Source organism: Salminus brasiliensis, chromosome 2 (genome assembly GCF_030463535.1).
Source record: "Salminus brasiliensis chromosome 2, fSalBra1.hap2, whole genome shotgun sequence".
Taxonomy (NCBI): Eukaryota; Metazoa; Chordata; class Actinopteri; order Characiformes; family Bryconidae; genus Salminus; species Salminus brasiliensis.
The window spans coordinates 1,981,069-2,001,322 of NC_132879.1; the positions used below are offsets into that span (position 1 = coordinate 1,981,069).

Consider the following 20,254-nt stretch of genomic DNA (forward strand, 5'->3'; position numbering starts at 1 on the left):
CGTTTGTTTGCTTTTTTTTTTATTCCTTTTCTTTTTTTTTGCCAAGAGCCGCTCATATTTACAACCTTATTCCAAAAATGGGATGGGAGCGAATTGTACAAGCATAGAAAAGAAAAGAAGCCCATATTTACACCTGTTTCTGGAGAAAGCTGGAGTAGACCACCTATACATTAAATTACACTTTCTACAAATAACCATTGATATTCAAAAATAAACCGCTTACGGCCAACAGGAACGAGCTCTCGCTCAGGCTGACAGAGCCTGGCTTACCTTGCCTTGCCTTCTCTCACACACACACACACACACACACACACACACACACACACACACACACACAGTCCAACTACACACATTAATATTGACTAACATGCGCATTCAAACTCCCCTCCTGCCTCCTTTCCCTCTTCATATCTCACTCTCACACACACACACACACACACACACACACACACACACACACACACACACTCCTGGAGCACTGAAGCGGCCTACCACCAAGGTCTCTTCCGGATGCTTCTGCAGCCGAGCAGATATTTTCTGTTGTCTTTTGTTTTTCTTGTTACATGGAGGATTAAAAAAAATAATAATTCTGTATTTTTTTCTCTCTATACAAAAAAAAGCTTTTCTTTCTGCTATAAATGAAATCACTAGATAAACAAATAAAAGTTTAGGGGGTGTGGGAGGGGCTAAAGGATGGAAATGGAATGTCCATCATACAGAAAAGAAAGAGGGAGGCGGACGAGAGAGATCCATTAAAATAAAAGAGAGAAACAATAAAAGAGGAAAACAGACAAACATCAGACGTGTAGACAAGAAAAGAGTGGGAGGGGTCTGTGGGAGAGTGGGAGGGGTCTGTGGGTAAGTGATGAAGCACCACTAATCAACCACCTTCTTGTTTTACAGAAAGTCTTTCCGGATTGTTTTACAGTTCTGTTTCGTATCAATGTTTCTTTCTTTCTTTTTCTTTCGTTCTTTTTTTTCTGTATTTTTGTTTATTTGTTAAAAGGGTTCCTCCGGTTCCTCCGCCCACTTCCTGTTTTTCATTCGGCCGTGTGTAAAGGTTCATAGAAAATATTATTTACAGCCAACCTCGCATTTGCCTATGTTTACACTGCGTGTCCACACTGCCCCGTTCTCTCCAGGTGAGTCTTTCCGGGGCAGGTAAAGCGGGCGTGGTCAGTGCCACCCCGTTCCCATGTAGCCTGCGTTGTGGAAGGCGGCTGAAGAAGGAGGGGGCCCACGGTTGCCGCTGGCAATCTGTGGAGCGTTAGGATTGGATGGGGACTGAGAGGGCGGGGTTTGCTGAGGCGGCGGTGGAGGAGGGGGCGGTAACACAGTCTGCTGATATGTGGAGGGCGGTACGGAGGGGTTGCTGGCAGCCGATTGGTGGATTAGCGTGGGTTGGAAGCCAGCCATGTTTTGAAAAGGGTGCGGAGGTGCGCCGCTGGAGGGTGCCGGTGGTGGAGGCGGGAGGGGCGGAGGGGGTGGGGCTTGCTTGATTGACAGCAGGGTGCTGCCGTTGGCCTGCTGCGCTATGGAGGGCTGAGTGCTCTGGCTCTGAGGGGGTGGGGGAGGAGGTGGTGGAGGTGCTGAGCTTAGGAGAAGCTGATGCTGCTGGATTGAAGTAGGCTGGAGATTGACGTGCAGAAGGGTGGGGCCTGGTTGAGGGTGGGGCGGAGGAGGTGGTGGGGGAGGGGGCGGAGCTGCATTGCTCTGGAAGTGAAGCGTGTGGTGTGGCTGCAGTAACGGCTGGGATCCAGGAGGGAACGGGGTTGCCACGGCCGTTTTGAGCCCGGGAAAAGGTGCTGCGGTTGGAGAAGGCTGCGGTTGGAAGTAGGTGGCCGAGGCTGGGGGTGCTGGAGGTGGTGGTGGAGGAGGAGGCGGTGCATTTTGAGGGTTGTACTGTGGAAAAGCTGTAGGTCCAGATGAGGCCTGGGGCTGCGGCGGCTGGTTTTGAGGCTGCGGAGAAAGAAAAGCCCTCTGGCCGCGGTAAGGAGAACCCTGGGGCTGGGGTTTCTGAGAGGGAAGGAGGGAGGCAGCGGGGTAGTGACCCTGGGGGGCTGCAGAAGTGCTGCAGTGTAGCTTGCTGGGCGTCAGAGGGGCTGGTTTCGACAGAGGCTGCTTGGAGGCGGGCTGCTGGACGGATGGAGGCTGGGGCTGGGCCAGAGGACGAGACTGAGGTTCGCTCTCCTCCTCTTTAGACGAGCGGAAGGATGACTGGGGCGCTGCGCTGGAGCCTGGAGAACAGAACTGAGAGGAGGAGGGAAGAAGAAAAAAAATTAGTATGTAAATGAGGATGACGTATGCCTCTTCAGGGCTATATTAACTAATTAAATTAATTAAAAATCAAATATTTATACTGATTAATCTGCAGTAAATGAATGTTTAGAAACTTGCATGCTGAAAGCCGCTCCTGTTGGTCTATCCATATTGATCCATCCATTTATACACACTATATGGACAAAAGTATTGGGACACCTTTAAATCAATTAATTCAGGCATCTCATTCAGTCCCATTACCACCCTATGTGTATTAAATCAAGCCCCTAGTCCTGCAGTCTGTCTTTCTTCCACACACCAGTGAAGGAACGGGAGGTTCTGAAGAGCTCACTGAACTCCAGCGTGGTTCTGTATGTAATAGGAGACACCGCTGCACCAACAACTACAAGTCAGCTGGTGAAATCTCCTCCCTCCTAGATCTTCCTCCATCAGCTGTGAGTGGCGTTATTATTGAACAGTGGAAGAGTTTAGGAGGAACAGCTCACAGAGAGCAGCTCAGTGTCCACCGAGTGTCTGTCAGACCACGTAAAGTTACAGAGCGGGGTCAGGGCCGAGTGCTGAGCTCAGAGCAGAGTGCAGAAAAGCCTCCAACTGACTCAGTAACTGCAGCAGAGCTCCAGACCTGCTGCTGCTGGTAGAGCTTAGAGCAAAGGAGGACCAGCTCCATACTAATACAGCCTATGAGTTTAGAATGGGACGTCAGAAAAGCTCCTGTAGGTGGAGTGTGTAGGTGTCCCTATACTTTTGTCAAGATAGTAACTGTGTTTTAAAAAGGTTTCCACTACAGACACTGTCCTGTTTATACAGCCTATTTTATGTCCTTTGCCCTAAACACTTCTGATCACTTCATTATTGATCAATGTCATCAGTACTGTGATAGTAACTGATTCATTACCACCACCACCGTTGCTCAATTAATTAGCGCACACACTGACGGCAGCTGTTTCTCTGTATGTGTAACTGCGGCTCTTACTGTGTGGGCTGAGGGGCTCTTGCAGCTTTTGGGTGAAGGACATTCCCTCACTGGAGCTTCACCAGCTTCTGTCTCAGCACCATCTGAGGAAAAGGTAAAGACGATCAGAATACACAAAGAGAAAGCTACAGATGAAGATGACTGAAATATACACAGTGTGTGTATTTCGAACCTGAGTCTTTGCGATGGTCACTTAGCAGCAATGCCCTGTGGTACCCACGCTCCCTGGCCTGCTCTACGGAGGTTGACGACGTCCTGAGAACAGAACACCATAAATATGAACTCTTCTGTACAGACACTTGAGAAGGGGTTTCTTTAAATAATAATAATAATAATAATAATATATTAATAATAAATTTAAAATAAATAAACAAACAAACAAAAAAAATACAGATAATATATATTTATAATAATAATAAGTATTATTATTATTATTATACACACATATCTCTGAAGGCTTTCAACCATTAATTTACGCTGTACGACCTTGTTTACAAAAAATAACTGTAATAATTGCACAAGCAGGACCAGAACACACCACACGTCCAGCCTTGTGAGGACTGGGGACTACACAGACAGGAGTTTCATGCGGACTACTAGTTCTCTTATTACATTTGCTGTCTGTGTGTGTTTATTTTATTTATTTTATGAATTTATTTATGTATTTACATTGTATTTGTTACTTTATTAATAAATGAAATTAATATATATTTTTTTATTTACATTTTATTTTAAATGATTTTATTTAATTTGATTAGGAATGCATGATGACCCTCCCCTGGGTATCCGAACACCAAAATCGCTCGCAGTCTTCAAACCCAGACTGGAGACCCTCCTCTTGCTCAGTACTCAGACAGAGTGTAGTGTGTGTGTAGAGTATTATAGTCTCCACACAGACTTCTGTATTGAGTCTAAGCTTAGAGGGATCTTCTGGATCCTAGTCTTTACAAACTAGCTGAGGCTATTTTCTGAGTAAACAGTCAAGCTCTCTAAAGGAGTCTGGTATTGGCAGATTTTACAGATGTTCAGATCTGCCCAGATGTTTAGACTGAAGCTGAAATGTGGTGATTTAAACCGCCAGCAGAGGGAACGTACCACTGCCCCTCGCCCCCCTCTCTCTCCCCCTGTGGGGGGCCGTCCGGGTCTTCGCTGGGCTGCGGAGTCCGTGGTGCCAGCGGAGCCGCAGGAGGAGTGGACTCGGGCACCGTTTCTACAGCAATAGGGAAAACATCCACTGGGGGCGCTGTGGAAACAGGAGAGCTGCACTCCACCTTCGAGCCGCCGCTGCGTCTGGCTTCCCGCTGCCGCTTCCTGTACTCCAGCAGAGACACCTGGAGAAAAGCAGATACGGAGTGAGGAGAGGCTGCTGCAATGCACATGCAGCAATTACCCAAGCAGCCTGTCGCTAAAGGAGCTGCCCAGTGCTGCCAGAGTCTCATGCATGGGGTGGGAGCTGTTCTCCAGCATGGATGCTAACTTGGCTGTCATCCTCCTGTCTCCCACCACCTGCACTGGGTCTAAGAAGCACCCCAGGACAGAGCCGGCCCTCCTTATGAGCTTATTCAGTCTCTTCATTGTTTATGAAACTGAATGTTCGTGTATAATTGGGACTTTTTACATGATTAAATCCTCTTTCTGCTGCAGGCTGCACACCGCACAGCTACGTTCAGCGTTAAATGTGCTCTAAAACTGTGTGTATAACTTATTTAAATATTCACAAAACGATATTTGTGTAAAGCTCCCATTCGTTATTCATCAATAATCAGATTTAGATAAAATTATGGGCATGAACTCCCCCATTGCAAATGTGTGGGATGGCCTACAAATGCATACACCTGCATCTGCAATGGACAGAATGCACATGGCCATGAACTTTTTTACATTCCAAGCTGACTTCAAAAGCATTTATGTATTTATTGAAGACAATTAATTAATATTTATATTAATATATAAAATATACTAAAACATTTCCTATTTAAAATGATGAGTGGGTAATGTTTAGAGGCACAGTACTGGTTTACTCCCACTGTATACACTGCAAAGTGCACCCCCCCCTAAAAAAATCTTTATATATTTATTTAGATTATTATTATTATTATTTTAATTATTATATAAATTATAGAGACATATCTTGACTGTTTTTGCAAAATTTCCATTTTTGCCACTTAATGTGACTCTGCAGTTGTTCTTTACAGTGTATCAGAATTTCATGACGAATGGACCAGTAGAAACGCTCCAATATTTCCTGAATAACTTTCTGGAGCATTTCTATCCGTGACCGAAGCGCTCACCTTTTTCTTCTGAGGTGGATTGTGAGAAGCTCCCCCACCCTCCGTGCCATCGATGCTAAGCGATCGCGTGAACGTCATGGCGCCTCCTTCCTCACTGCAGGGGTAATAGGGCGCCCCCTCGCTGAAGCTCCCCGCCGCCGCAGCCTCAGGCCTGAACGCCCCCATTTCTAACGTGTGGGACGGCGTGAGGTCCCTCAGGTTGGAGTTGACTGGAGAGAAGGAGATGCCGCTGCGGTCTGGGCTTTTCATCCACGGGTGGTACGACGAGGCTGGGGGCTCGGAGGTGGTGGGGGTTTCCGTACTGCTTTCGGCTTCCATGCCCTCGTCTCCTGCGGCATCCTGGGGCTCGGGAAGGGAGGGGTCCGGACTTTGAGAGCCAGCCGGAACCTGCCTTGGTTCTTGGGGAACGTTTTCAGAGAGCGACGGCCGCACGCTGGGGGAGGCCAGCAGCGAGGGAGGACGCTCGGCCTAATAGAGAGGGATCACAAAAGGTCAGCTGCTGCATGGTCAAGGTGAGTATTATGGTCTGTACTGTAAGGATGGGGCGGTTGATTAATGGGAGGCTTTAAAACTTAACTTGGGCAATTAAAAAAAATTAAATTAAATTAAAAAAAACTAAATACTGAAGAACTGGTCATTTTGGGAACTGGCTTAATTATAATAACTTCCAGCCGTCCCCTCCTTAGTTTCTACATTAGTCGAGAACTCTGCAGGTCTAAGCAAGCTGACCTCTTGTGTACTGGGTCTTCGGCTGCCCTCTGGAGAGCTGTCCATAGACGACTCACTCTGTAGGCGAACACACAACACAGCATGACTCTTCATATGTACAAACGAACATGGACAGCAGCTATGACTCACTTTACCAACGACACTGCTGTTCAAAAGAGTGAAGTCGCATATCATTTAATTATTATTTTCATGCAATGGCTTAATGTATGAGGCAATTTTGGGCCTTAATGTCTTCATGTTAGAGCTTTAATACTGGATATTAATGTTATTAGAGCTTCATATTGGATATTAATGTCATTAGAGCTTCATACTGGATATTAATGTCATTAGAGCTTCATACTGGATATTAATGTCATTACGTAGCTTCATACTGGATATTAATGTCATTATATAGCTTCATACTGGATATTAATGTCATTAGAGCTTCATACTGGATATTAATGCTATTAGAGCTTCATACTGGATATTAATGTTATTAGAGCTTCATATTGGATATTAATGTCATTATATAGCTTCATATTGGATATTAATGCTATTAGAGCTTCATACTGGATATTAATGCTATTAGAGCTTCATACTGGATATTAATGTCATTAGAGCTTTCATACTGGATATTAATGCTATTAGAGCTTCATACTGGATATTATTGTCATTAGAGCTTCATACTGGATATTAATGTCATTACGTAGCTTCATACTGGATATTAATGTCATTATATAGCTTCATACTGGATATTAATGTTATTAGAGCTTCATTCTGGATATTAATGTTATTAGAGCTTCATACTGGATATTAATGTTATTAGAGCTTCATACTGGATATTAATGCTATTAGAGCTTCATACTGGATATTAATGTTATTAGAGCTTCATTCTGGATATTAATGTCATTAAAACTTCATACTGGATATTAATGTCATTAGAGCTTCATACTGGATATTAATGTCATTAGAGCTTCATACTGGATATTAATGCTATTAGAGCTTCATACTGGATATTAATGTTATTAGAGCTTCATACTGGATATTAATGTTATTAAAACTTCATACTGGATATTAATGTCATTAGAGCTTCATACTGGATATTAATGTTATTAGAGCTTCATACTGGACACATTAAATCACTAATTATTTAAAATCTAGAGCTTCAACTTCAGGACAATTTTATAAATGTGTTTATTTGAACTGGAAACAGTGATCAGGTCTCTTTGAGTAGTAGTGTAAGCCAGAATGAGCTGCAGGTAGAGCTCTGTTAAACCAGTGGAAAGGTGTGTTTTCTTACCTCCTGTGGAGCGGTGTGTAATGTGTTCTGGTTGGTGTGTGTGGGTGTAGAAGGTTCTGTGCTGGCGTCGTCAGGGCGGGGCCGGGGTGGGGTGTTCAGCAGCTGAGGCGTTCCTGGGGTGTCAGAGAGCTCCACCCGTGTCGGGGTCGCACAGGGAGATGCGTACGGGGTGGACGTCTCGGACATGCACGCGTCCAGCGGACACAAGCGCCTCTTTTTCAGCGGGGTGGGCAGCTCTGCAGAACAAAGGTTTGCCAAATTAAGTACACTTAACTTAATATTCTTATATTATTGCTGTGAAAACTGTTATTTACACAGTTTTAGCATCTTAATTTATAGTTAAATAAATATAGATATAATATCTGAAAACAATAACTGAATTAAATGGAAGCCTCCAGCTGTCCACTACTGCCCCTGCCTGTGTTCGAGTGAGGGCACACACACCTGGTAGAGGGCAGTTTCCATTAAAAGGGAGCGGGCTGTCCGATTCTCCATTAACGGGCGGACTGAGCGGACCCTCACTCTGCATCAGGAGAGAAGTGCGGCCCCCTGGACTCATAGAGCCCTCTTCTTCTAAGGCCTGCTTCAGCCAGCGCTGTACAGAGAAAGACCAGAGACACAGTGTTTAGATGAAAACAGCTTACAGATTAATTACTGTATATCTGGCTACATCCACCCAGCTGGACCCTCACCTTCTTGCAGGATCCGGAGGTGGGGGGCGTTTCTGGAAGCTCTCTGGAGCGGCGCCGGCCCGTGGGCACCCCGGGGGCGCTGGGGCTGCGGTTGGCCAGGAACGGCGAGGAGAACCGGACATAGTGCTTGGGGGTACTGTAAACGTGAGGGCTGCAGGACAGGCCGGGCAGAGAGTTCAGCTGCGTGGCCAAAACCTCCGGGTCACTGCTGATCCTCAGCGGACGCTCCGGGACCGGCTCCGGGGTCCGGCTCACACGCTCCTGCTTCTCCACACCCATCCACTCACTCACTAAGTGCTACAGAAAGAGGAAAAGACAGTTACTACTCTGGACTCAGGACCACTCTGCAACTCTGGTCATTTCACACAGGATCACACTTCTGGAGTTTTTTATGGGAGGGGAAAATAAATAAATAATAAATAAATAAAAAAAATATTACACTACAAATGTCTTTGTATTCTGTATGTTTACATATTGTTAAAATAAACTTTATACAGACTAGATTTAAGCACAAATTAAAATAATAATAATAATAAAATAATTTTTAAAAAGCTGTTAACAGGCCTCACTGCGACCTGCAGGTTTTGAAATTCTTAGCTAGCTGTTTTGTCAACAATATTAGGGGGTAAATAACTTATTGTTGTGGAATATAATTAAATAAACACTCCAAAGCAGCCGTTTGTTGGTCTACACTGTACATTTAGCACTAAAACTCATATGAGACTGCATGACCGTTACAGTAATCAGTGCAGTCAGGCTCAGAAATGTTCATTTGTTCGATTGTTCAAAGTGGTTTCTGGACCAAAACAGTACCGAGTCCTGCTACAGGCGCAGTGCATTTACCACATCTGGTGCGAAATAGAATTCCACATAATTAAATAATAGTTTTATTGCTTAACGTTGTTATTTGTTTATTATTGTTATCGTCCGGTGTCGACCTGAGGAGCATGGGTTCCTCTCTGGAGTCTTGGTTCCTCTCAAGGTTTCTTCTTCTTGACCTGAGGGAGTTTTTCCTAGCCACTAGCTTGCTCAAAAGGATCATATGATCATTATAGAGCATTATAGAGCACCCCCTACTCTTCCTGTAGTGTATTACAGTCTGTCAGAATGAGAGTGTGGATCATATGAACATTATAGAGCATTATAGAGCGCCCCCTACTCTTCCTGTAGTGTATTACAGTCTGTCAGAAAGAGCGTGTGGATCATATGAACTTTATAGAGCATTATAGAGCGCCCCCTACACTTCCTGTAGTGTATTACAGTCTGTCAGAATGAGCGAGTGGATCATATGAACATTATAGAGCATTATAGAGCGCCCCCTACGCTTCCTGTAGTGTATTACAGTCTGTCAGAATGAGCGTGTGGATCATATTATAGTGCATTATAGAGCGCCCCCTATGCTTCCTGTAGTGTATTACAGTCTGTCAGAATGAACGTGTGGATCATATGAACATTATAGAGTTCATTATAGAGCGCCCCCTACGCTTCCTGTAGTGTATTACAGTCTGTCAGAATGAGCGTGTGGATCATATTATAGTGCATTATAGAGCGCCCCCTATGCTTCCTGTAGTGTATTACAGTCTGTCAGAATCATATGAACATTATAGAGTTCATTATAGAGTACTTTTTTGTTGGTTATTATGCATTAGACAGACATTTGTCTCTACTAATTTCATCTGTAGGAGATTTTTAATAAAACTTTATAATTATTTTATTGTTTTAGGTTGCCGTTATAATAACTGGCCAAGCACTACAGAGGAAAACTAGCCTTTAGGGCAAATTCTGGATTATTTAGAGTAGTTTATCTGTTCATTATTGAGCAAATAAACAAGAGAAAATAAATAAAAATAATAATAATAATAAAAAAACATCCTACATCTGAGTTTGTAGATATTAGGGGAGATTATTATAGTGATCTGAATTTGAGGGCAAGTTCCAGCTGTTTGCACAGTTCTGTTTCGGGCAATGCAGAATGAAAGCGATGTGATTACAGCCCCCCTGAGGTGTATATGATGGAGCACTCGCGAGTGAGGTGGATTACCTTTTTAGTTTTTGGGTACTTCTGCCCGCTGCGGCAGGGCGGTGCAGGTGAGCCACTGTGTGGTGGGCTGGCGTCAGGGGCGCTGGTGGGCGGGGCGTCAGACTCTGGCGCAGAGGGAGTCTCCCCATCCTGCGTCTCTCCTGCTAGTGGCTCCAGAATGTCCCCAGGGGATCCGGGCGGCAGGTCGGAGCAGGCGCTGGCGGTGCGCGTGCGGCGCCTCTGCTGGCCGATGTGCGTCCGGTTTCGGGAGAAACTCTTCCTTTGCTTGTTCCGGTTAACCTTCGCCGGCTTTTGACCAGGTTCCTCCTTTACCGTCTCCAGCAATGGCTGAAGATCAAAAGATAATCAAACAACGGTCTTTCAATAATAATTAGAATTATAATAATGACATTACATGTGAGGAGACTATCAGAGTGAGCGTGTTCTAGAGTGCCCCCTACGCTTCCTGTAGTGTATTACAGTCTGTCAGAATGAGCGTGTGGATCATATGATCATTATGGAGCATTATAGAGCGCCCCCTACGCTTCCTGTAGTGAATTACAGTCTGTCAGAATGAGCGTGTGGATCATATGATCATTATGGAGCATTATAGAGCGCCCCCTACGCTTCCTGTAGTGAATTACAGTCTGTCAGAATGAGTGTGTGGATCATATGATCATTATGGAGCATTATAGAGCACCCCCTACGCTTCCTGTAGTGAATTACAGTCTGTCAGAATGAGCGTGTGGATCATATGAACATTATAGAGCATTATAGAGCGCCCCCTACGCTTCCTGTAGTGTATTACAGTCTGTCAGAATGAGCGTGTGGCTCATATGAACATTATAGCGCATTATAGAGCGCCCCCTACGCTTCCTGTAGTGTATTACAGTCTGTCAGAATGAGCGTGTGGATCATATGAACATTATAGCGCATTATAGAGCGCCCCCTACGCTTCCTGTAGTGTATTACAGTCTGTCAGAATGAGCGTGTGGATCATATGAACATTATGGAGCATTATAGAGCGCCCCCTACGCTTCCTGTAGTGAATTACAGTCTGTCAGAATGAGCGTGTGGATCATATGATCATTATAGAGCATTATAGAGCGCCCCCTACGCGTCCTGTAGTGTATTACAGTCTGTCAGAATGAGCGTGTGGATCATTCTGGAGCATTATAGAGCGCCCCCTACGCTTCCTGTAGTGTATTACAGTCTGTCAGAATGAGCGTGTGGATCATATGAACATTATAGAGCATTATAGAGCGCCCCCTACGCTTCCTGTAGTGTATTACAGTCTGTCAGAATGAGCGTGTGGATCATATGAACATTATGGAGCATTATAGAGCGCCCCCTACGCTTCCTGTAGTGAATTACAGTCTGTCAGAATGAGCGTGTGGATCATATGATCATTATAGAGCATTATAGAGCGCCCCCTACGCTTCCTGTAGTGTATTACAGTCTGTCAGAATGAGCGTGTGGATCATATGAACATTATAGAGCATTATAGAGCGCCCCCTACGCTTCCTGTAGTGTATTACAGTCTGTCAGAATGAGCGTGTGGATCATATGAACATTATAGAGCATTATAGAGCGCCCCCTACGCTTCCTGTAGTGTATTACAGTCTGTCAGAATGAGCGTGTGGATCATATGAACATTATAGAGCATTATAGAGCGCCCCCTACTCTTCCTGTAGTGTATTACAGTCTGTCAGAATGAGCGTGTGGATCATATGAACATTATAGAGCATTATAGAGCGCCCCCTACGCTTCCTGTAGTGTATTACAGTCTGTTAGAATGAGCGTGTGGATCATATGAACTTTATAGAGCGCCCCCTACGCTTCCTGTAGTGTATTACAGTCTGTCAGAATGAGCGTGTGGATCATGTGTGTGTATAAACCAGCCGTACCGTAGCAGGCGATTCAGCCTCAGGTGTAGCAGGAGGTTCTTCCTTAATATCACTGCGTGCTCCCACTTCTCCTTTAGTGCCGATCCGTTCCAGAGCCTGCTCCCTCCGCTTTTCCCTCTTCTCCATACGCGCAAACGCCTGCAGGATGGCCTCCATCTTCCTCTCCTCACGGGTCTACACACACACAGACACACACGAGGACAAAGAAGAGGAGTAAATGAGCTGGGGTGAAATGTGATGGGGCCAGCCTGTAAAGGAAACCAGCAGCAGAGGGGAAAGAAAGCCTGCACCAGGAAAACGGAGATCCTGCACTTACAGGAATTATTACGAAACAAGGGCACACAGCGTGGATGAGTGTGCGGTATATTCCCAGTTTCTGTTGGCTAGTTTGGGGTTAGCTTTCTCTATTTAGCATCACGTGCCTCTTTTTAAGCCACATTTTTAATTAGACCATAAGGCCACTGCACCAACTGGTCTTGGGCTGAATTCGCTAGCTGGAAGCACATGTAAGGTCAAATTGCAGGCCCTTTATAGGCTACAGTAGCCACACGGTAGGACACTGTGCACCGTGCCACGTCAACAATCAAGGTTACACCCAGAAACAACCGGGACAAACCCTGTTGGTACAATCAGTCACAGTACCTTATATTTTTTTGTTTTTTTATATAAAATTAGGTCCATAAGTATTTGGACAGCAACCTTTTTCAGCTTTAATTCAAGCTGTTTACCTAAAATCTTGAGTTAACTGTTGAGGAATTAGAGCCAATTGACTGCACTCCCACCATTTTCACAGGTTTAAAAGTAATTCGACAACTGATGAGTACTTTCATGGTCTGTTCTCTCATTATTTTATGACAAATTAAGAAGAAATTAACTTATAAATTAATATTTTAATCAGATTAACCCCCTTAAATTAAGTCTGAAAGTCGTTGGGTCACTCTAAATCTATTGAGGTGATGCACAAAGGCAACCCAACAGAACTTGTGTCACTGTCCGAATACTTATGGAGCTCAGCGCACTGTACATTATTAACGGTCATCAGCTTAAGCTGGATAAAGACACTAGAGATGCACAATATATTTGTGGCTGGTGAATAATAAGCAGATATGGGAACATGCCATTTCTCCCAGTTGAATTTTCTGATTTTTACGGCACCCCCTGCTGGCCACTCTGTGTTTAACTGTAGTTGCGGTTCAGAGCCTAGGCAGGCTGCATTTCTTGGCTGCTACGGCGCAGAGGCCAGTCCCGAACGGATGGACCCTTCGTATCCAGCCCTCGGAGCGATCTGGAGGACCCGAGTGATGTATCCTTCCTGTCCCTCTGTTTCCCACAGGTCTCTGCGTACCTACAAAGTACTCATACTTCACACTACAACAGCTAGAGGCGGGACTTTTCCGGTGGCGTCACCACACAGCCTGTTTAGACCGGTTTTTATAGGACAGTGCTGCCGAGGCCCCGCCCTGCCGAGGCAGCAGCCTAGGCTCTGGAACGCAGCTTGTAAAAGGCACCTTTAATTAAATCAGTTTCCTACAGGAATTTTTCTATTCCACCTTAAATGCTGCAGCTGTTACATTCATTTAAGGTGGAACGAAAAATTGTAATGAAAACTTGTGTGGATTCTCTTAGTTCTCAGGTTTAACGTCCTGCAGATAAAGCTAGAGCCAAATACTCTATAAACTGCACTTTTTACAGCCTATTTAGATTGCTTTGCTGTTTTCCACTTACCTCCAGTTATTTTTAAAAGGAAAGCTGTGATTAATTTGAACTGAATATAATATATATGGTTTTTAATATTGCCATCAGCCACAAAAGCATCATCAGTTATAGAAATCAGCCCCAAACCTCTGTAGAAAACACCGTAAGCGGAGGGTGATGCCAGAATCTATCACCCAACAGCCTGGTTTCATGAAGGGGGCTGATTATTAGGCCTAAGGAGAAGGCAGGGTGAGCAGAAGCTTATCCATCACTTTTCATTGGTCACACAGTTTATACAGTGTTAAGCTCTGATAAGCACTGAGAGAAGGTGTTAAAGCACCAATAAGAGAGACCTACAGCAACACACAGAGCAGAGACAAATGCACGAGGAGATACTACTGACCAAACATAGCTAAAGTTCGCAGGTCGAGGAGGTACGAGAGGTGACTGAATGGAGAGGCGTGTGTCCCAGCAGGGATGGGCATGGATAATGGTGTATGTGTGTGTGTGTGTGTGTGTGTGTGTGTGTGTGTGTTTGTGTGTGTGTGTTATGAGGATATCAGAACTCAACCTAGAATTAAGCTACTTAACTGGGTTTGGGTTTATTTAAAGTTCAGGCTGGAATAAGCAGAACGATACCCACTCTCACAATAAGGAACGTGGCGTGGTTGGCATGGTTGACCCTGTGCTCAGAGCCTGGCTTTCTAGGCTGGGACAAGAACTTCACTGTACTGCACAAGGGCCAAGTGTAAAGGTACTTAGCCCTGTAAAGTCTGAACAGTCAAATTTATTTAGGGAAATTATATATTTTTAATATTCTGATATTTCATAAATAAAATATTCTGATCTGATCATATTAAAACACTAAAATTACACTTTGCATATAGATCTTTTTTTGTACAAAACAGACTATTCACTACAGTAGTTTTTTTTTTTTTTTAAAGCAACCACTCCCACACCAAAATATAAAAAGAAAAAATATATAGTTTATGCAAGAAATTCAAAATATTTTCTAATTTATGTGAACCAAGCAGCTGGTTCAACCACCCATCCTTAAATCTAATCCCAAAGCTATGCTCAGGTTAGGCTACGCAGCAGTAGCAGCAGCAGCAGCAGCATCAGAGAGAAAGCGCTAGCGAGGGCAGCAGGGGGCAGCAGGGGGCGGTAGTGAGTGGCTCGGAGAAGGGAGAGCAGACACGGTGGCGCTAAACTCCTCCACCCCTCCCCACACACGCACACAAACACACAAGGGGCAAGCCCGCGGAAGGAAAAGGCAGCAAGGTTTCCACGGCAACCATGAGCGCCACCATGGCGACCGCCTCCCCGGCACACACAAACTTACCATCTTCCTCCTCCTTTCTGCAATGTGCTCCTCTGACTCCATCTCTACTTCATTGCTAACGGAGGTTTTCTCTTCTAGATCCTCAATTAACTCAGGATCCTGCAAGAGGGGGAAAGGGGCGGCCTTACTCATCGTCTGGCTACAGACTCAAGAGAGGAGGAGGAGGAGGAGGAAGAAGAGGAGTGATAGAGGGAGAGAAAGGAGGAAGACGTGGGGGGTGGTTGTGTCCGGCTCAGTCTGGACTGTTAGGAAGTGGTTGGCAAAATTTAAATAAATAAGCACACCATGTCCAAATGTTTGTGGACACCCCTTCCAATGTAGCATTTAGCTACTTTAAGTTGCACCCATTGCTGACACGGATGTGCAAATGCGCACACACACACACAGCTTGTCTAGTCCCTGTAAAGAAGAACTGCCAATAGAATAGGACTCTCTGTAGGTGCAGATAAACATGAACCCATTATTGGCACCATGCTGCCTAATAATGCCAGATGTGGGCTAGAGGGGTATAAACCCCCCGCCCCCCTCCAGCAATGAGCTGTAGAGCAGTGGGACGTCTAGTGTTCTCTGGAATGATGGTTGGGGAGTTGTGGATGAAGTGGGGTGGTGATCATCAAACATCCTGACCTTACTAACGCTCGTCACTGAATGTAATCTAATGCAATCAAATCCTCACAGCAATGTTTCTTCAAAATCTAGTAGAAAGCCTTCTTCCCTGGATGGTAGAGACAGTTACTCCAACAACAGCAGGATGAATACCCTTGATTTTTTTTTAGAAGAAACCATGAATAAACAGGTGTCCCAATACTTTTGTCCGTATTGTGTACATCAGAGATACAGAGACCCAGCTCTAAACCACTCCGCTCTGCCAACCCAAATCTCGAGGGTTCAATCCCAGCGGATCAACACCCCGCCCCACTGCTCCCCTGAAACTGCTCATCCTCTGCTTCTCCTGCCAGCATGACCGGTGGCCACTACCCCTGCTGGGGAGGTGCCCGTAAACAGCGACTGCTTCGCCTCCGAATGGCGAACACAGGAACGAGAGAGAGAGAGAGAGGGAAGGGTGAGGAAGGAGGGATGAGGAGGACAGAGGACGGAGGACAAATCCGCTGGTGATAAACATGCAGTCAGTGGAGGTGAACAAACTTGAAAAGGACAAGATTCACATGCAATAAAAACAGGAACGCTGTGTGAGATATGGAGATAGGGGTGGGAGAGATGGTGCGAGATATCAGATCACAATCTGACGAAAAATCAAATGAGCTGGATGGATCGCTGACCCCGGATTCAGTCGATCAGCAGAGACAGGTTTGGTAGCTGACGTGTGCGGGAGATGCTAGGCTAACGCCGCTAACTAACACTGGACTTAGACAGTCACCCATCTACTCAAGTCAGGATATGCTGAGCAGTTCATCAGCCAATAAATTAATGAATAAATAAATAAATAAATAAATAAATACAACATAATAAAATATGGCTTAAAGGCTCGTCGTCTTCGTTTTAGAGGAAGAACCACAAACGCTGAGTCTGTGGCTCAATCTAGACAACAGGACCAGGCAGAGGACGACCGAGTAATCTCATGGCGACACAATCAGCAGATTTAACCCCCGCTGAGAGAGTGCGGGACTGTGCTGGGAAACGAGTGGACAGCAGCTGGTTTAGACATTAAATATCATAACATTTTCTGGTGCGCATCAGTGCTCGCAATTCTGTTAGACTACCATTTCTCAAAACATCAGAATTAGAACCAAATAATCCTAAAAATAATAAAAGCCTCTTAGAATTTGACCTTAAAAAAACCACGGTAGCGAGAAGTACACCCCGCTATCCTCCACAGCAGTAATTTCCTGGAAGGATTTCTGTCAATATCGAGCTCAATGAACAAGCAGTGGGTCAGCCAGGCCCTGACATGGACGTATATATGGGATGTGTGTGAGAGCACATGGTGCGTGTGTGTGTGTGTGTGTGTGTGTGTGTGTGTTTAGGCAGTATTTGAGTAAATACAGGTGTGCGGCTGCACTGCTCCTCCCACACAGTGGCTACCTGGTTGTTGGAGATGGACACTCGCAGGGGCGAGAGTTTCCGCTGTTTGCTGTCGTTGCTCGTTTTCCCTTTCGGAACATCGCAGTCCAGCGTGAGGTTTTGGTTCTGGCCGCTGTCGTCCCGTCCCACCGGCTCTTTATCCTTTCGGCCCCGGCGCCGCGTGCCCGACCCGAGGTTCTCCGTGGGCTCCAGGTTGTGCTTCAGCACGGGACATTCCTGGTTCCCCCTCACGCACGCACAGTCCACCTTATATTTACTAGAACACAAGCAGAAGGAGGTTACGGTCAGCAAGGCTGAAGGAGTGACCGTCCACATTGTAAACACACACACACACACACACACACACACACACACACACACACACACACACACACACAAAAAATCCCAATTGTGAGACTTGACTGGGTGGAAAAGGATGTTTGGGTGGAGAACGGAGATGCTTGGGCAGAAAATAAAAGGTGCTTCAGTGGGGAATGGAGGTACATGGGTGTACAATGAAGGTGCATGGATGGAGAATGAAGGGGCTTTGACTAAGAGTAAGGAAGCTTGGGTGGAGAAGGAGGGCATTTAAGTGGAGAATGACTGTACTGGAGAACGAAAGTGCTTGGATAAAGAGTTTAGGTGGAGAATAAAGGTTGTCAAGTGGAGATACATGGTTGTCAGAGTGGAGAGTAAAGGTGCTTGGGTGGAGAATAAAGGTATTTAAGTGGAGAATGATGGTATATGGGTGGAGAATGAAGGTATTTAGGTGGAGAATGATGTTACATGGGTGGAGTATAAAGGTACTTAAGTGGCAAATGAAGGTACATGGGTGGAGAATGAAGGTATTTAAGTGACGAATGATGGTACATGGGTGGAGAATGAAGGTATTTAGGTGGAGAATGATGGTACATGGGTGGAGTATAAAGGTATTTAGGTGGCTAATGATGGTACATGGGTGGAGTATAAAGGTATTTAAGTGGCTAATGATGGTACATGGGTGGAGTATAAAGGTATTTAAGTGGAGAATGATGGTACATGGGCGGAGTATAAAGGTATTTAAGTGGAGAATGATGGTACATGGGCGGAGTATAAAGGTATTTAAGTGGCTAATGATGGTACATGGGTGGAGAATGAAGGTATTTAAGTGGAGAATGATGGTACATGGGTGGAGAATGAAGGTATTTAAGTGGAGAATGATGGTACATGGTGGAGTGAAGAGCAAAGGGGTTCAAGTGGAGAACGGTGGAGATTGGGAGGAGAACAGTGGAGCTCAAGGGTAGAACAAAAGACGCTTCGGGCAAAGACTGAGGTGTCCGAGTAGAGAACGATGGTGCTAAGGTGGAGACAGACGATGCTTGGGTGGAGAAGGACAAGTGTGCATGTTTGTATTTATTTACTGATTTGTTTTCACTCACCAGCTGCCGTAGTCGTAGTCAAAACCGATGGTGATCTCACTGCCCTTAGGGATAGACCTCAGAGAGTAGATATATAAGTGCAACATGCCGTCCTCGATCACGTGCCGCACCTGAGATTAAAGAGACGGTAGGGCCTTAATTATTACAATCCCACACACACACACACACACACACACACACACACACACAGATTTGCTGAGAACAGTTAGGAAATAACCAGCTGCACTGACGCGGCTGCTGTTACCGAACACTCACCTCTGCATTGGGGGTGCAGGACCGGCGAATAAAACGTGCTTCGTTTCCAAAGCTGCGAGCATCCACACACATTTCCAAGCCGTCGAACTTGGAGTAAAACAACACAAACGGGTACGGCCTGCGGGGCGACACCACAGCAGAGAGGGAAGCATGACTTCATTATTATGATTTTTTTTTTTATTATTATTATTATTATTCCTGCTTCTGTAATCTATATCTGACAACCGAATATCCACTGAAGTCTCAAATAGGAACTCTGGATACTGCATTACAGCGGGTGTGAATTTCCAAGCCTGTCATTCAATCTGTACTGCTTGTCCCACAGTAAAGTACTCTGAGGGGTATTGTTAAAAAAAAAAAAAAGGCTGAGCCTCATTACTGTAACACCAGAGAGAGAGAGAGAGAGAGAGAGAGAGGGGGGGGGGGGGGGGGGGGGAGAGAGAGAGGGGGACAGATTGAACGCCATGTGTTGGGTCAGGCTGCAGGGCAAACAGCCAGGTCAGTACCGAACGTGACAGACAGGAGGAAGCACAGTGCTGCCAGAGACTGCCCTCTCCCTTCCTCCCTACACACACACACCCCCCCATTACTGTATGCTTAAGGAGGTATATAGGTGGTTAAGAGTTGACCTATTATTATTATAAAACAATATAATTATATACCTAAAACTAAGCCTACACATAACCAGATCTGTACCCCAACCATAACGTAACCATAGCTTATTAAATCAATGCTTTTAATTACTGATTATTAAATAAATAAATAAAACTGACTAAACAGTAACACACTATAGAGTTCATTAAAAAAAAAAATCCATTAAAACCCTCAAAAAGGTAGAAGACCGATGAGTCAAAGACACAGTAACAAAACACAAATACAGGCCGTTTGATAGGTTATATAATGGTTATGTAAAAAATAAAATATAATAAAATCCTGCCTGGTTTTTACGCATAACCCCATAATGTGATCAGTGTTCCTCAGAGGGATCAATAAAATACAGAAAAGGGTAAAAAGTGAAATACCGGCCCTTTAAGAGAAAGTGAAAGTATGCTGTTGTGCTTGCCTCACCAAGTTTGGCTCTAATAAGTCCTGAAAAAAAAAAAGCATCAGCCACACACACACACACACACACACACACACACACACACACACACACACACACACACACACACACCGGCTAATGCAAACACTCAGTGTTAACCTCTCACCTTTTGAAGAAGTATCCGTTGGCCTCGAACTGCTGTCTGAGCATGAACTTCCCCCTGTACTCTATAATGAGCGAATCTGCAGCCAGGTCCCGCACCGCCTTCAGGATGCGCTTGTTCTTCTGAACATGACTCTGCAGGGGCAA

The 20,254-nt window shown here is 45.1% G+C and overlaps 1 protein-coding gene across 1 annotated transcript in view; it reads right to left on the minus strand.

Moving 5' to 3' along the window:
• The window catches only part of kmt2e (lysine (K)-specific methyltransferase 2E), a 48,041-nt gene that overhangs the window by 212 nt on the left and 27,575 nt on the right, over positions 1 to 20,254 (minus strand). The window contains 16 exon segments of the mRNA XM_072674109.1: positions 1 to 2,250; positions 3,254 to 3,336; positions 3,426 to 3,508; positions 4,349 to 4,584; positions 5,545 to 6,012; positions 6,274 to 6,330; positions 7,553 to 7,788; positions 7,997 to 8,147; positions 8,245 to 8,541; positions 10,286 to 10,612; positions 12,172 to 12,345; positions 15,209 to 15,307; positions 17,252 to 17,507; positions 18,649 to 18,758; positions 18,904 to 19,021; positions 20,112 to 20,242. The exon segment at positions 1 to 2,250 is cut by the window's left edge and continues 212 nt beyond it. Of these exon segments, the coding sequence (XP_072530210.1) occupies positions 1,177 to 2,250; positions 3,254 to 3,336; positions 3,426 to 3,508; positions 4,349 to 4,584; positions 5,545 to 6,012; positions 6,274 to 6,330; positions 7,553 to 7,788; positions 7,997 to 8,147; positions 8,245 to 8,541; positions 10,286 to 10,612; positions 12,172 to 12,345; positions 15,209 to 15,307; positions 17,252 to 17,507; positions 18,649 to 18,758; positions 18,904 to 19,021; positions 20,112 to 20,242 (3,900 nt within the window). The 3' untranslated portion in view covers positions 1 to 1,176.